This window comes from Bacillus rossius, chromosome 1, assembly GCF_032445375.1.
Source record: "Bacillus rossius redtenbacheri isolate Brsri chromosome 1, Brsri_v3, whole genome shotgun sequence".
In the NCBI taxonomy this organism is placed as follows: Eukaryota; Metazoa; Arthropoda; class Insecta; order Phasmatodea; family Bacillidae; genus Bacillus; species Bacillus rossius.
In genome coordinates, this window is record NC_086330.1 from 340,581,829 (window position 1) to 340,600,597 (window position 18,769).

The window sequence follows — 18,769 nt, forward strand, 5'->3', positions numbered from 1 at the left end:
GATAGTCTCTCATTGGCCCAGAGAGCTCCAGTTAAACTGCGAGCCAATAGCAGAACCAGCAGAATTGTACACATGTTTGAATTTCAGCCTATCACGACATGAATCCGAGAATTTTTCCGGTCTCTACTCATGTGAAATTTTATATATTTGTACATTTGTACATTTACATGAAAACAACTGCATCACTATACTAAATAGTTATTCGGATTATCACCCGGGCACTTATGCTTTGTGTTGTTCCAGCGCCTCCAATAGTTAAAGTTATTTGTAAACCGTTCCCTGAATAGCTTTCCGGTGTTAAAACTGCCCACATTAATGAGCATGATAAAAAAAACCTTCAATTATTGAGTATTCGATTATATTTTCCATGTTAAAAAAAATTATGGTTGAAAGAAACATCAATTGAAATATAAAATTTTGTTTATATTTTCGTAAAAATGTGGAAAAAATAACCGTAGTCGTGTTTTTTTTTTTTAGAAATTTACTATATATATCTTGGGGTACTACAAACTATTTCTTGGCAACTGGTTATTTTAGAATATTTTGTGAAAGTACAGAAAAAAAAATTTCTGTGCGATATTGCCGTATATTGCTCCGGCACAGATGTCTTAAACTACGGCCACACAGGGCACTATGTTCGCTATGTTCGCTTTGTTCGATATGTTAGCGAAGCCGCCAGGTGTTTGGTTCTCGACTATTTTTACAATACGTCGCTGACTTCGCGCATGCGCAGATAAACAAAAAAAAAACATCTTTTGTGTATTTTCGCGCGGAATTGTGCTGTACTTGTATGCTATTGCTTTTTATGAAGTTTAATTTCTCTCAGTATCGTGCTTTAAATAATCAAGTGGACGGAAAATTTAGTTGAAATATTACGAAAATATCCATGTTTATGGAATAAATCGATGGAAGAATATAGAAGGCGGGATATGCAGGACAGTGCCTGAGATTTGATTCCAAGGGAATGGTGTCAAACTGAGTTGAATTTATCTTGAAATAATCCGTGCATTTGGTTTCGTCCTCACAAGCAACTGCTTCATCAATGATGTGAATTCTTCAAATTCTTTTGTTTTTAAATTAAATTCACGAACCAATTTCTTTTTTCCTTTCGCGTTATGTGAGAGCAAGCAGAATATCATCGTCGGAATCATCGCCCGAATCCCACGGCATGCGTCTCTCCGACATCACGAACTAGACCGTCCTATCCGACCATCTGGGAGCATCACTTCCCTACACATTGTATAAACATACTTCCAACACACCCATGCAGTGGGCAGGGACCGCTCTTTATTTCGCGGATTCATTTCACTCGGGGAACAGACTCAACTTGCCTGTGCATGATCAAGCCTGTTTTTGAGTGCTCGTTGGTCGATAACGAGGTCACATACTTTGGCGGTTCACGCGTGATTGGGTTAGCGGGTAACCACTTTTATTCCTTGTTTATAATCGGCTCAGGGGCGTCAGGGGCGTTTCAAGAGCCAATCATCAACGTGAAGCAGATTATATATAGATATATAGATATATATCAACATGAATCAGGTATATATATACACGTGTATGTAGATATACACACACACGTGTGTGTATACAAGTAAAACAGTGTTCTAAAAAAATAGCAAATATTTAGCTGAAAAGTACCAAACGGTGACATTGAGTGTTATTGCGTCACTGCACTGAAAAAAAAAAGTTTTGAAGTCACCACAAAAATGTTTTGCAAACATACATCCTGCCAAATAATTTGCATTAGCAGCAGAGTAATTTTGTAGTCACAGTCTCAGCCATGGAGTGGCTGTGTAAAATATTTGCCATGTTAATAATGGAATTTTTTTTTTGTTGAAATGAAGTTTAACACTTATTCCTTACTGATGTGTCGTTAACATCTTCGTTTATAAATCCTTTTTTATGGTGTAATTTTTACGGTTATACCTTGCGTGTTCCTTTATTAGAGACCACCAAGTGTTGCTACAACTAATAAGCACTTGAAGTTCTTTTTTCTGTTGTTATCATACAATTTTCTGCACAATGTTTATTGTGAAAATATTATGTGATGCCTCTAAAAATTTTTCTTCAATGTCGAAGCTATAAAAAGTTCCTTCTTTTTTAATATCGCAGTAATATTTCTGTGTAAAAAAAAATCCTTTACGAATCAGTGTAGGTATCACAGTGTAAAATGTTTTACTCCGTGAATGATACGTATGCTCTTAAAAATGAACGTCCTTGAAACACATGGCACTTTCCCGATGTGTGTGTCACGTGAAACTGCGCAGACTATCAGAATTTGTTGAACAGCATCGCCAGCTTTACTAGTGAGGCTTAACATAACCTCCCGTCTTGACACAACTCATGTGTCACTGGTAAAATTATGGGTATGCTGGATGAATCATAACCTTACTTGATGCAGTATTTCTTGTGAAGATATGTGGCATGCTATTGTTGCGAATTAAAACACAAGCTTTCACGCTTTTTAAAATAAACAAAGCCTATATATATATATATATATATATATATATATATATATATATTTATAGAATATGTTCCTCCAAAATAATGCATTTTGCTTTAAACTTGCCGGCTTGTCTTTGTCACCGAGCTAACAATATACGGAGATAATATAACCTTATCTGCTGGTCTCGCCCCGCGGGATAATGTAATATACGATTGAGAGCGTCAAGTGTTTAGTGATGGGATATTTTTAATGTTCTCAAAGCCTTCTGCTGTGTGGTAAGTAGCCTGTGCTTTATGCATCCCGGCAATCACAGCTGTTGTGCGGGTAGCGGCATCGACTCCAACTTGTCTGGTTGCGTTTCTTTTTGATTCTTTGTAACACATTTATGTTGCATCTGGGTTTTCAAACCAAAACATTTACAGACTGAAAGGACGAAAATGACCACCAAATTCAAACCATTGTCGAAGGCTGTAGAAGTTAAAGCACCGACCCTTACATGGCCGGACGGAAAATCTTTTCAAAACAGAGATTCTCCCGAAATTCAGAGTCTTAAAAGAAAAAGAGCAGAGTATTCAAAACGAAAATGGTAAAGCAGATAAGTTGCGCACAAAATATTATTGAAGGCGCACACATACAAAAACAGCAAAATAAATACACGGCTTTATGGTGAATTGATATAGATGCTGAAATACATATTATATTTACTGACTAATACAACAAACATATATACCATTATATGAAAGGAACAGCCATCGTTTTCTGCTTTATACAAATTAAATACAAGGTTATTCAGCAACCAAATTATAATGGCACGCAATATATTCTTAATGACCAAGTGCTGAATCATAATTAAATGTTTGAATAAATTCCGACACCTACAGTCCTTTAGCATAAATTGCTTGTGATAAAAAGACATATAATATAAGTGTCAAAAATATTATAGAATCAGGCAAAAACATAAGTTTCAAAGTTTAAGTAGCATTTAATTTTCTACAGTTGGCCTCCTGTCTGGAAATCATGGCAACCACTATGCCTGCGTTCCTAGCGACAATATTTCCTAGCTAGCATTGAAGCTGATTTTAAACAGTCTTTGAAATTTAGTGACTATTGCTAACAATTATAGTGTACTTTTGAATTGAAACTTCTTTAGGCGCGATGAGATTAAAATTTCAATGTCGATATTTAATGCAATATTTTCGTGAAACGTTTTTGCGAAACGTTTGTAACGCGAACAGGGCAGAGAATACGTATCGGCCAAAGAGATATGAAGATGGAACCAGTATACATTAGTATACAACAGTATACATTTTTTGTTGGGGTTTTAAATGCCAGGGAAATTTCACTTCTATCGCGAGTACAGCGTAACACGCGCTTTTTTTCTTTTTTTCTTGGCACCGACTTCGAAATTATAAAACAATTATGAATGAAGTAGTATAGGATAGCCGGTCCGAGATCTGGCTTCTGGCTGAGGTGCCGAGGTGCCGGTCCACCATCTTGGATTTGTGACGTCACGGCGGCAAAAATTCCTCAAAATTCCTCAAAAATGACTCAAAATGACTCAAAATTTCCCCGTTTTAAGAAAAAATTTCCCGTTTTCGAGGGAAAAATTCCCGTTTTATTCCTCAAAAATCCCAACGGCTAGAAATGTCCTGATAGAGGCTTAAGCATCCTTAACTCAAGCCTCAGTTAAGCCTCTATCAGGATGTGACCTTGACCTTTGACCTTGACCCCGACGGCCATCTTGGATCCACCATCTTGGATGACATCATTTCGTTTTCTCGAACATTCCGGCATTGTGTTATCCGCCATTTTGAATTATGACGTCACCGTTGCAATTTCCGTTACGACCGCCATCTTTAACTTTTTTATTCATTATCCGATTTTAACGAAATTTTTTTTTAAATTATAAAAAAAATTAAATAATATAAATTTAATAAAATATTTATAAAAAACAAACATTAACGACACGGAGCTCGGAGTCCTCGGTTCGAACCCGACAGAGGCAAAAAAATTAAAAAATGACGACCGATCCTTCCCCTGCGGTGGACGCAGGCATACTGACTCCCTCCACTTTTTTTTCAAAGCATAAATATATCGTCAGGTAGTATGACGTCATGTCCGCCATCTTGTCCTCGTCTGCTGGAAGCCATCATCAGTGTATCGTCGGCGAGAGTGCGCTGACGCCATGTTAGTTTAATTCTTATCCGCTAGAGTGCAGTAATCATTTATTATTGCTGTGACACCAGACATCTTGTCATTTGGCCGCCATCTTGAAAATCCATGATTATTTAGCTAGAAATTCGGGAAAAATTCCAAAATTCATTAAATAAATTTGTAATCTATATACTGATCGATTAGGTCGACTAAGGTCCTTGGTACGATCTAGGACGATGCAAAAAAATTAAATATAACATCAATTTAACATAATAGTAACAGGTTCGAGGAATTAAACACCACAAGTTCTTTTACAAACATAATATTTATTACATAATTTCTATTCTACTACAGGATCATTTGCGAAAGCCAGCAATCTTATAATCATTTAGTTCCGCAGCGGTGTGAAATGACTAATTCTTAGCTCCAATCGGTTTATACTAGACAGAGTCCAGCCAGAACCTTTACAGACATAGTCCACCTCTTCTTGACAGAGTTTCTGGATACCGTTTTTAACAGTTTGCTTCACATCGTTAGAACTGTAAATTACTGCAGCCGATGTCTTGAATGCACACTTCTTCACTTTGTCATCGAACGGATATGGCTTTCCATATAAACAGTCCAACCACAAGTTATATTTCAAAGGTCCGTTTGTTGCTACATCATCAGTAAGCTGATTGATTATCTTCTGACTGATATCGTCAAGAAAATTACAAATGTCTTTCGACTCACCTAACGTATTTAAATAATAGTAGTCCTTCTTGTTCCACGAAATGCAGACTGCGCCAAGTAGAAACCATTATCGTTCACTTGTAATGCGCCGAACACAGTGTTAGGTTTATTTTCCTGTTCAGACGTCATACCAATCGGTTGCTGCACATCGGTTTTCTTGCTTGTACGCTCACGAGCCTTCAACCTAAACCGAGGAGTCGAAATTTCTGCAGGTAGTTCAGCAGTAGGCACACGGACTTCACCTTTACAGTTTTTCGCATGTCGACGCAAATTATCAATTCTAGTAAACCATTCATGGCACTCATCACATCGAAACTTCATGCGAGATGGATTCTTCGTGCATTTGCTCCGCTCATGTCTTCGTGCATCATGAGCAAATGCGAACGACGTATCACAGTAGCTGCAAGGATACCGTGGTGATGAAGACGAACCTTTCAGACCCGATCCAGATACTGACGTTGCCGCAGTAGTACCATTTCCAGGCATTCTCTTATGCACATCGATGCATCGTTGTTGCGACGAAACCTTTACTTTCTGCCGCACAGCAGGACCTTTGCATGCCTTCATGTGCGTTTTCATATTATCTTTTCTGGCAAACTGCTTATGACATTTCTTACAAACAAACATTTTACGATATAGGTTCTTGACACATTCGCTCCTCTCGTGTCGCCGAGCATTGCTATTGTTTGAGAAAATCTTGTCACAGTAACGACATCGATGTTCGTTAGTTGACGATTCGCCATCCGTTGAAGTCTCCATCGAGGGCGAAACAGCGTTCGTCGAGGTTTCCTGTACAGTCAGCACTACCGGCATTAAAGTCTCTTCTGCTGGTGGTATCACATCTGTTGAAATCCCCTCCAATGTTGACGTCATCGTTACCAACGGGATCTGCTCCTTCTCCGTCGTAGCTGTCGATAAGGTTCCCGTAGTCGATGGTACAACCTCCGAGTTCAACGTTAAAGACGGTAAAGATGCCATCGAGTTCGCAAGAACAGGTAATTACGCGATTTATGCACCAGATTAAACAATCTAGGTGATCCTTACACCGCCGTCGTCAGAAACAAACTGAGCGTCCTGCTGTCTAGGACTCGCTTATATACATGCACCGGATGGAATAATACGCTAGTCAAATCAAGAACAATTTATTATAATACTAGAGTCAAAACAACATTAAAAAATAGAAGCACCATCAAAAAAAAAGGAAGCACACTTGGAAGCACCGACAACGAAAAGGCAGCACATTTGGAAGCACCGACAACGAAAAAGGCAGCACCATCATCGAAAAGACCGCACATTTGTCATTGGCTCCAATATTCATTGGCTCCAATATTCATTGGCTCCAATATTCATTGGTTCCATCAGTCTATTGATTCTATCAGTCTAGTGACTCCAACAGTCATTGACACCAACGACCTTTTTCTTCATCAGCTCCAATGATATTTGGCTAGAATGCTACGAGTCTAAGAGACCATGAGGCTACAATTCTACGAGTGTACAAGACTCCTCCAACTACCTTCAAGTGTATAAAGCTCCAAATGCTCCAACAGCTCCAACACGCAATGTACGCGCAATACATGTAATTTACACACAATAAATGTAATGATTACACAGTACACACACACAGGAAACGGAACGTACACACAGTACACACAGGAAACGGAACGTACACACAGTACACACAGGAAACGGAACGTACACACAGTACACACAGGAAACGGAACGTACACACAGTACACACAGGAAACGGAACGTACACACAGTACACACAGGAAACGGAACGTACACACAGTACACACAGGAAACGGAACGTACACACAGTACACACAGGAAACGGAACGTACACACAGTACACACAGGAAACGGAACGTACACACAGTACACACAGGGAATGGAACGTACACACAGTACACACAGGAAACGGAACGTACACACAGTACACACAGGGAACGGAACGTACACACAGTACACACAGGAAACGGAACGTACACACAGTACACACAGGAAACGGAACGAACACGTAATATTCACGCAATTGACACACAGTACACGCAGAGTACACGCAATTTACGCAAAGTACACCCAATGTACGCAATGTACGCAATATATATGTAATGTACACACAATGACTACGCTTCGTTCGCGCAGGACAAGCATTTAATGAAAACGAAGCACGTTTGGACGGAAATTCTATAAAACGAAAGCTCATTTAACGAAAAGGAGGCGCATTCTCTCGTTCATTCAACTTGGTAGGATACGATTTTCAATGATAAGTTAGGATATAATCTCTCCATCAGTATATGAATCCAACAGTTTATATTTCCATTAGCCATCGACTCCAACAGTCATTGACTCCAACAGTCATTGGCTCCAACAGTCATTGCCTCCAACAGTCATTGTCTCCAACGGCCTTTTGGTTCATCAGCTCCAATGATATTTGGTTAGAATGCTACGACTCTAAGAGACTATGAGACTACAATTCTACGAGTGTACAAGACTCCTCCAACTACCTTCAAGCGTACAAAGCTCCAACTACTTCAGCAGCATTATGTTATAATAGTACAAGGCTACTTGACTACGAAGCTACAAGTCTACATGGCTCCAATTGAGGCATCTGTCTTCGTCTGAATTTTCTCTTTGACTCCAACTCCGCCCGCCAGCATCTCTTCGATCTGCACCTCGATTATGTTATAATAGTACAAGGCTACTTGACTACGAAGCTACAAGTCTACATGGCTCCAATTACGGCATCTGTCTTCGGCTGAATTTTCTCTTTGGCTCCAACTGCTACAGCAGCATTATGTTATAATAGTACAAGGCTACTTGACTACGAAGCTACACATCTACAAGGCTCCAATTATCACATCTGTCTTCGTCAGCATTTTCTCTTTTGCTCCCACTGCTCCAACAGCATTATGTTATATGATTCCATGGATACTTTGTTACGTAGCTACAGGTCTACGAGGTTCCAATGCATCATGTTTACGAAGCTTCCAGAACACAGGGTTACGAGACTGCGAGGCTACAGGACTACGAAGCTTCCAGGACACGAGGCTACATGGCTACGAGACTACATGACTCTAACTGATTACAATAGCACCACTCAGTGGTGAGAGTTAGGTTATCTCATGCAAAAGTACTTTATGCATGTAGTTCTGCTTTTCAACAACAGATGTCGCCACATGTTGCTTGCAGGTAAATAATATTTAGTTCTTTTATGCGGGATGCGGGATGCTCACTAACGATCGCAAAAGAAGGATGGCTTCGCTAGACTCCAAGGAAAAGGAAGTTCGTCTTGCATGTTGGTGCTCCACAGATGTCTCATGGCGTAATATTAATTTGACTGAGTAATGATATTTGTCAATTCCACCTGATAAAAATATTGCAAGTTTTGATTAAGTAGCAGAAATTCACTAATTAAATATAACCTTAAATAAATTAACATGACTCATTACATAGAAAAAATCCTTCATGAAGAGATCAATTGCTCATCTGTAACCAGAAGCACTTGCAGAAAACCATCAAAATATTGCCAAGTATAATCAGGAGCACACGGAGAAAACTATCATAATATTGTCAAGAATAAACGGGAGCACACGGAGAAATCCACCATAATATTGACAAGAATAATCAGGAGCACACGGAGAAAACTACCATAATATAGTCAAGAATAAACGGGAGCACACGGAGAAAACCATAAAAATATTGACAAGAATATTCAGGAGCACACGGAGAAAACCGCAGCAAGTTTTCTTTGATATCATTATATTTCAGGAAAAAAATAATACTAAAAAATAAAAATAAATTAATAAAAAAATTGAAAAAAATAAAATAAAAAAATACATAAAATTCTGCTAGCTTGTGAACTTCTCATTGTTGAACAAAGATAGAGTTCTAGTACAAGCCAGAATTTTATGTATTTTTTTATTTTATTTTTTTCAATTTTTTTATTAATTTATTTTTATTTTTTAGTATTATTTTTTTCCTGAAATATAATGATATCAAAGAAAACTTGCTGCGGTTTTCTCCGTGTGCTCCTGAATATTCTTGTCAATATTTTTATGGTTTTCTCCGTGTGCTCCCGTTTATTCTTGACTATATTATGGTAGTTTTCTCCGTGTGCTCCTGATTATTCTTGTCAATATTATGGTGGATTTCTCCGTGTGCTCCCGTTTATTCTTGACAATATTATGATAGTTTTCTCCGTGTGCTCCTGATTATACTTGGCAATATTTTGATGGTTTTCTGCAAGTGCTTCTGGTTACAGATGAGCAATTGATCTCTTCATGAAGGATTTTTTCTATGTAATGAGTCATGTTAATTTATTTAAGGTTATATTTAATTAGTGAATTTCTGCTACTTAATCAAAACTTGCAATATTTTTATCAGGTGGAATTGACAAATATCATTACTCAGTCAAATTAATATTACGCCATGAGACATCTGTGGAGCACCAACATGCAAGACGAACTTCCTTTTCCTTGGAGTCTAGCGAAGCCATCCTTCTTTTGCGATCGTTAGTGAGCATCCCGCATCCCGCATAAAAGAACTAAATATTATTTACCTGCAAGCAACATGTGGCGACATCTGTTGTTGAAAAGCAGAACTACATGCATAAAGTACTTTTGCATGAGATAACCTAACTCTCACCACTGAGTGGTGCTATTGTAATCAGTTAGAGTCATGTAGTCTCGTAGCCATGTAGCCTCGTGTCCTGGAAGCTTCGTAGTCCTGTAGCCTCGCAGTCTCGTAACCCTGTGTTCTGGAAGCTTCGTAAACATGATGCATTGGAACCTCGTAGACCTGTAGCTACGTAACAAAGTATCCATGGAATCATATAACATAATGCTGTTGGAGCAGTGGGAGCAAAAGAGAAAATGCTGACGAAGACAGATGTGATAATTGGAGCCTTGTAGATGTGTAGCTTCGTAGTCAAGTAGCCTTGTACTATTATAACATAATGCTGCTGTAGCAGTTGGAGCCAAAGAGAAAATTCAGCCGAAGACAGATGCCGTAATTGGAGCCATGTAGACTTGTAGCTTCGTAGTCAAGTAGCCTTGTACTATTATAACATAATCGAGGTGCAGATCGAAGAGATGCTGGCGGGCGGAGTTGGAGTCAAAGAGAAAATTCAGACGAAGACAGATGCCTCAATTGGAGCCATGTAGACTTGTAGCTTCGTAGTCAAGTAGCCTTGTACTATTATAACATAATGCTGCTGAAGTAGTTGGAGCTTTGTACGCTTGAAGGTAGTTGGAGGAGTCTTGTACACTCGTAGAATTGTAGTCTCATAGTCTCTTAGAGTCGTAGCATTCTAACCAAATATCATTGGAGCTGATGAACCAAAAGGCCGTTGGAGACAATGACTGTTGGAGGCAATGACTGTTGGAGCCAATGACTGTTGGAGTCAATGACTGTTGGAGTCGATGGCTAATGGAAATATAAACTGTTGGATTCATAGACTGATGGAGAGATTATATCCTAACTTATCATTGAAAATCGTATCCTACCAAGTTGAATGAACGAGAGAATGCGCCTCCTTTTCGTTAAATGAGCTTTCGTTTTATAGAATTTCCGTCCAAACGTGCTTCGTTTTCATTAAATGCTTGTCCTGCGCGAACGAAGCGTAGTCATTGTGTGTACATTACATATATATTGCGTACATTGCGTACATTGGGTGTACTTTGCGTAAATTGCGTGTACTCTGCGTGTAATGTGTGTCAATTGCGTGAATATTACGTGTTCGTTCCGTTTCCTGTGTGTACTGTGTGTACGTTCCGTTTCCTGTGTGTACTGTGTGTACGTTCCGTTCCCTGTGTGTACTGTGTGTACGTTCCGTTTCCTGTGTGTACTGTGTGTACGTTCCATTCCCTGTGTGTACTGTGTGTACGTTCCGTTTCCTGTGTGTACTGTGTGTACGTTCCGTTTCCTGTGTGTACTGTGTGTACGTTCCGTTTCCTGTGTGTACTGTGTGTACGTTCCGTTTCCTGTGTGTGTGTACTGTGTAATCATTACATTTATTGTGTGTAAATTACATGTATTGCGCGTACATTGCGTGTTGGAGCTGTTGGAGCATTTGGAGCTTTATACACTTGAAGGTAGTTGGAGGAGTCTTGTACACTCGTAGAATTGTAGCCTCATGGTCTCTTAGACTCGTAGCATTCTAGCCAAATATCATTGGAGCTGATGAAGAAAAAGGTCGTTGGTGTCAATGACTGTTGGAGTCACTAGACTGATAGAATCAATAGACTGATGGAACCAATGAATATTGGAGCCAATGAATATTGGAGCCAATGAATATTGGAGCCAATGACAAATGTGCGGTCTTTTCGATGATGGTGCTGCCTTTTTCGTTGTCGGTGCTTCCAAATGTGCTGCCTTTTCGTTGTCGGTGCTTCCAAGTGTGCTTCCTTTTTTTTTGATGGTGCTTCTATTTTTTAATGTTGTTTTGACTCTAGTATTATAATAAATTGTTCTTGATTTGACTAGCGTATTATTCCATCCGGTGCATGTATATAAGCGAGTCCTAGACAGCAGGACGCTCAGTTTGTTTCTGACGACGGCGGTGTAAGGATCACCTAGATTGTTTAATCTGGTGCATAAATCGCGTAATTACCTGTTCTTGCGAACTCGATGGCATCTTTACCGTCTTTAACGTTGAACTCGGAGGTTGTACCATCGACTACGGGAACCTTATCGACAGCTACGACGGAGAAGGAGCAGATCCCGTTGGTAACGATGACGTCAACATTGGAGGGGATTTCAACAGATGTGATACCACCAGCAGAAGAGACTTTAATGCCGGTAGTGCTGACTGTACAGGAAACCTCGACGAACGCTGTTTCACCCTCGATGGAGACTTCAACGGATGGCGAATCGTCAACTAACGAACATCGATGTCGTTACTGTGACAAGAATTTCTCAAACAATAGCAATGCTCGGCGACACGAGAGGAGCGAATGTGTCAAGAACCTATATCGTAAAATGTTTGTTTGTAAGAAATGTCATAAGCAGTTTGCCAGAAAAAGATAATATGAAAACGCACATGAAGGCATGCAAAGGTCCTGCTGTGCGGCAGAAAGTAAAGGTTTCGTCGCAACAACGATGCATCGATGTGCATAAGAGAATGCCTGGAAATGGTACTACTGCGGCAACGTCAGTATCTGGATCGGGTCTGAAAGGTTCGTCTTCATCACCACGGTATCCTTGCAGCTACTGTGATACGTCGTTCGCATTTGCTCATGATGCACGAAGACATGAGCAGAGCAAATGCACGAAGAATCCATCTCGCATGAAGTTTCGATGTGATGAGTGCCATGAATGGTTTACTAGAATTGATAATTTGCGTCGACATGCGAAAAACTGTAAAGGTGAAGTCCGTGTGCCTACTGCTGAACTACCTGCAGAAATTTCGACTCCTCGGTTTAGGTTGAAGGCTCGTGAGCGTACAAGCAAGAAAACCGATGTGCAGCAACCGATTGGTATGACGTCTGAACAGGAAAATAAACCTAACACTGTGTTCGGCGCATTACAAGTGAACGATAATGGCTTCTACTTGACGCAGTCTGCATTTCGTGGAACGTTGAAAGACTACTATTATCTAAATATGTTCGGTGAGTTGAAGGACATTTGTAATTTTCTTGACGATATCAGACAGAAGATAATCAATCAGCTTACTGATGATGTAGCAACAAACGGACCTTTGAAATATAACTTGTGGTTGTACTGTATATATGAAAAGCCATATCCGTTCGATGACAAAGTTAAGAAGTGTGCATTCAAGACATCGGCTGCAGTAATTTACAGTTCTAACGATGTGAAGCAAACTGTTAAAAACGGTATCCAGAAACTCTGTCAAGAAGAGGTGGACTATGTCTGTAATGGTTCTGGCTGGACTCTGTCTAGTATAAACCGATTGGAGCTAAGAATTAGTCATTTCACACCGCTGCGGAACTAAATGATTATAAGATTGCTGGCTTTCGCAAATGATCCTGTAGTAGAATAGAAATTATGTAATAAATATTATGTTTGTAAAAGAACTTGTGGTGTTTAATTCCTCGAACCTGTTACTATTATGTTAAATTGATGTTATATTTAATTTTTTTGCATCGTCCTAGATCGTACCAAGGACCTTAGTCGACCTAATCGATCAGTATATAGATTACAAATTTATTTAATGAATTTTGGAATTTTTCCCGAATTTCTAGCTAAATAATCATGGATTTTCAAGATGGCGGCCAAATGACAAGATGTCTGGTGTCACAGCAATAATAAATGATTACTGCACTCTAGCGGATAAGAATTAAACTAACATGGCGTCAGCGCACTCTCGCCGACGATACACTGATGATGGCTTCCAGCAGACGAGGACAAGATGGCGGACATGACGTCATACTACCTGACGATATATTTATGCTTTGAAAAAAAAGTGGAGGGAGTCAGTATGCCTGCGTCCACCGCAGGGGAAGGATCGGTCGTCATTTTTTAATTTTTTTGCCTCTGTCGGGTTCGAACCGAGGACTCCGAGCTCCGTGTCGTTAATGTTTGTTTTTTATAAATATTTTATTAAATTTATATTATTTAAATTTTTTTATAATTTAAAAAAAAATTTCGTTAAAATCGGATAATGAATAAAAAAGTTAAAGATGGCGGTCGTAACGGAAATTGCAACGGTGACGTCATAATTCAAAATGGTGGATAACACAATGCCGGAATGTTCGAGAAAACGAAATGATGTCATCCAAGATGGTGGATCCAAGATGGCCGTCGGGGTCAAGGTCAAAGGTCAAGGTCACATCCTGATAGAGGCTTAACTGAGGCTTGAGTTAAGGATGCTTAAGCCTCTATCAGGACATTTCTAGCCGTTGGGATTTTTGAGGAATAAAACGGGAAATTTTCCCTCGAAACGGGAATTTTTCCCTCGAAAACGGGAAATTTTTTCTTAAAACGGGGAAATTTTGAGTCATTTTGAGTCATTTTTGAGGAATTTTTGCCGCCGTGACGTCACAAATCCAAGATGGTGGACCGGCACCTCGGCACCTCAGCCAGAAGCCAGATCTCGGACCGGCTATCCTATACTACTGAATGACATAATAAATAATAAGTACCTAATTAAAATAATCTGCAAAACAGCTAAGTATTAAATTGGTGTATAAAACATTAATGTTTTTGCTTTTTAGTGAACTTATGTTACTTTTGTGTATTTTGAAGTCGGTTTTTTTAAGTTGATTATTTGTTATATTCAGTTAGGAAGCTAGATATGTCCTTTGTCATTAGTACGTTTTTTTATTCTTTTTAAAATTTTTGTTATACTTTTTCTACGTTGCTTGTGACTTCCGCATTCCATTTTTCGAATAAAGGCCAGACTCTTCAAACACTCGGCGAAGTCCAAGGGCGTACTTGTTCTGTATATGTGTGCAGTGCTTTGGCAATCTGCTCGTCCAGTATTATGTACAGCCGCTTATCTTTGATTGTTTCGAACCGAGAGATGCTCCCATCATATTTGTAACCGGTGTGTTCTGCTTCCTGCTTCAGTGCCTTCAGAAGGGTGTAGATATACCTTTTGGATTGACGTGTACTTTGTCCTTTAGCTTATTGTCCCACCTGTCGAAAGGATTGTTTGTTGGACGCTTTGTGTCTCCGCCGTGTGCTGGGCATCGACCGGGATGTTTGTATTTGGCAGCCGTGGGTGCACAAAGTAGTCGGTCCTCCCGGCGCCGTACGGTGGATTTTGAGCCGTTCCGTCCCCAACGTCCTCTCGAGGTATCATTGCCAGGTCCGCCGCGCATGCGCGCGTGAAGCCTTGCTTCTCCGTCGTGCTCGTGTACCTGCACCAATCCCAGGTCTTGAACCTGGCGCCATAAACACGATTTGAAGTACAAATTGCATCCTTTTACGGTGCGAAGAAACGTTGGCATCTTCGAAGTAGATCATCATCATCATCATCATCATCATCCCGGGAAACAAATCTTAATTTATATATTTAAAAAAAAAAAGTGAGATGTACGTTTCTATCTCCCCCCCCCCCCCCCCCCCCCCCCCCCCCCCGTTTTTTTTAATTGGTCGTCAGTAAAGCGAACGGTACTGAAGCGATGTTCGTCTGATCCTCCGAACAGCCGAGTTATGCATGAATTAATTGTGCGTAGAGTTGAGAAAAATTGCTTGCCGCACAGTTTGAATGTTCCGTTCATTTAGTACTGTTCGCGAATCTGCAGCATTGCTCTGACTTTAGAGCTAGAAAGAAGAGAAAAAAAAGTATGCTCTGTTCGACTCCTCCGTCTATTAAAAGGAAAAATTTTTCTGTCAGTTTAAGACAAAGCAATATTCTCCATGGGCACCGAGTCACCTTGATCGCCTTGTGCTTGCGTCTCACGTGGTCCAGGCTGCGTTTGAAGCAGAAGCACGCAGGAACTTCTGTCTCGAGCACTCGTTTCAGAGCCAGGCTCTTTGCCTTCTCGTCTTCTCTTCTTAGCTGCCACTCGTTAGAATTTCGAGTTTTTGTTTTGGAGACGTGCGGGTTCACACTCATGATCGTTTGTACTAATGATTTCGTGCCATTTTGTTTAATAACTGTCCTCGTAAAATTTTCTCTCTTTCTATTGAATAAGTATTTTTTTTTTTTTTTTCCATTTTTGTTCTTCTTGATTCTATGTTCAAATCCGTTGAACGAAGCCCACTGCTTGCCTTTTGCCCGTCTTGGTTCTAGTCATTTTGCTCCATCACAGAATGTACGTCCATTCACTTGGGCAGCACTCTGGTGATGAGGGTAAAAATAAAAGTATACCGTCGAAGGTCGCACGGAGTGAGTCACATGGGAGGGGTGGAACAAACAAGATCTTGGTCGGAAGGGGGGGGAGAACAACAAATAACGTCACAGGACGCAACTTTCCCCTTTTTGAGCGAGGGCGCAGTTTCCATGCCTCCGTCCAGCGCTCCAGCGAAACAATACCCAAGACGGCGAGCAAAAGTGGTCTAAAGCTAACATCACGCTGCTCCATTAAGCAGTCAATGAAAAAATAAACCATGCAGTACAATATTAAATAACTAAATCGCTATAAATGGAAATTACTGAAAAAAAATTTAAACTTTAAAAGTTAGAGACGGAAAAAAAATATATACGCAAACAACTAAATCATACGAAAGAGATAGAAAAATCATCGTAATAATAATGACTTAAATAATAGATAACCAACTGTAAAAAAAAATAAGTTTAAACATTTTTAAAATATTAAAAGTGTAACAAAATGTGAGAAAAATGCAAAGGTGAGGTAAAGAGGCAATGATAAGCGCCTTTTTATATCAACATAAATTGTGCCTTAAATTATCAAATATCATTCGCAAAAAAAATGCTGACAACCTCAAAATTTCATGTTAGTCTGTTTACATACTATGATTGAATGCATTAAGTGTATTTAAAAACAATCAACATAATAAAAATATAAAAAAAATTGTGGTAGTGTGGGATTATAGTCAAACATATCGCAGTTCAATTACGAAGAGATCAAATCAGCATATTGATTACATATTACATTCCTAAGAGTATAAAAAGTGATAGTTAATATACACTTTATTTTTATATATTTTTGCTAGTAGACATCCAGAAACCCATTTAACAATTTCTGTTTATCTTATCCCAGTATTGCAGACATGTGTACATTCATTAAATAGCTTTACTTCAAGTAATTTACCTGTTTATAAACAGTAATCTTGCTATGTGCTTACATTTAATTCATCAGAATTAATTCATAACTTTTCTGTCATACCTCAGAATAAACAGAATAAAAGTATGCACAGTGAAATTTATGTACTTAATGTTAAACGTTTTGCATTTATTTTAAACAACAACATACTAGTAATATTGGGTTGATTTCAGGCTTTTGCAAAAATTTCTGTGGCAGTCTTTGATTTTGGGGTTGAAGTTACATCATGATATTGTAGTTCACAGATGTTTTGCTGCACCGAAAATTTCTTAGTTAATATTAGCTTTGATTTATTTTTTTATCTCAGTTTTTTATTTAGCATATAATTTTGTAATTATTTAATTTCTTTTAAATTTAATTTTAGCACTGTTTTTGCAATTTGGATAGCATAAACTTCTGTAGTTCTACTTCATTTCAGGATAATAGACCATACATATTCTAATTAAAGTGAATATGTGAAGCATATTGTATTTAAAAGCTATCTGATTATGTGTATGAATACTTTTCCGATAAAATAGTTCTGTTAATGAGAATAAAGAAGCATCCATATGTGTTTGGGAGGCAGTCGATGGCCCACTCACATTCTTTAATACACTACAGTAAACTTATAATGGTCTGGCACCAGCGAGGAATGTACAGATTTAAACCAACCAAGTGAACTTAAGCTAAAAACCTATAATTTTTGAGCTAAGGTCCAAAATCCTTTCACAGTATGCACATACCTAAGTGTTAGTTGAAAGGGCTCTACATGGCCCAGGATTAGTTGGGAGTGCTTGACGCAGTTCGGAATCTCTCAGGAGTGATTGGTGCGCTTCATATTTCTTCACCAGAACATAGCAGTCGGTTGTGAAGGCTATTTTAGTTATGACCTGCATTTGTGTTGAAATATTTATCTTATGTTCCTGGCAAACAATATTTCCTGCCAAAACCAGGGTCATACACTTACCCCCCCCCCCCCCCCCCCCCCCCCCAAATCTCGGCCAGGTTTCCCGAAATCCTTAAAAAAATATATATTATTCCTATCAGAATTTGAATTTGAATATCAAATAGTGAGAAAATTGATTCTATCCCACCCCTTGCCCCCCCCCCCCCCCCCCAAATGAAATTCAGTGTATGCTCCTGCTAAAAACCATCTTATAGATGTATTTACTCTACAACTTAGCATTCAGTGGTCGTGGAGATAACACATGATAACCCGGCTTTTTCAGTCATTTGCCACCTGCAATTTCCCGAACATGACGGATTGTGGGAAGACTACTTACAGTATCTAAAAAGCCACGTTTAATATTTGTTCCCATACTGATGATAGAACCTGTTGTCTCATTGTTAGCAGGCATTTTCCCCGTTAGCTTCACGGTCCAACTATGAATATGTGATTTTTTAAAAAAAGTGTGTGTGTGCATTTTAGAAATGCAGTATTTTGTCACAAAGTAATTGGTGCTGTTTTTATTTGATTCCAGTTCGGCTACATGACAGCATACAAGAAGAAAACTTCCACTATCTTGTATTTGATTTGTAAGTACCAGTATTACATGTCAAAATTTATTTTTCCTCTAATTTTGTCTGAAAATAAAAAAGATTTTTATGAGGCTGGAGTTCTCTTTTTTTTATATTGTGCAATTATTTGTTGAAGTTAGTGAGTTAGTTCGGCTAATAAATAGGATTTTTTTTTGCATGATTCTCTAGACAGATTTTTCTTTGTTTATCATTGCTTTCCTTGATTTTAGGTAAGCAGTTAATA

General features: G+C 38.9%; 1 protein-coding gene across 12 annotated transcripts in view; it reads left to right on the top strand.

Annotated features, from left to right (window-relative positions):
- The window catches only part of LOC134528123 (calcium/calmodulin-dependent protein kinase type II alpha chain), a 349,589-nt gene that overhangs the window by 246,583 nt on the left and 84,237 nt on the right, over positions 1 to 18,769 (top strand). For all 12 annotated transcript variants that reach the window (XM_063361420.1, XM_063361422.1, XM_063361424.1 and 9 more), the window contains exon 4: positions 18,489 to 18,543. In XM_063361420.1, coding sequence (XP_063217490.1) covers positions 18,489 to 18,543 — 55 coding nt within the window. The remainder of the gene's footprint in view (positions 1 to 18,488; positions 18,544 to 18,769) is intronic.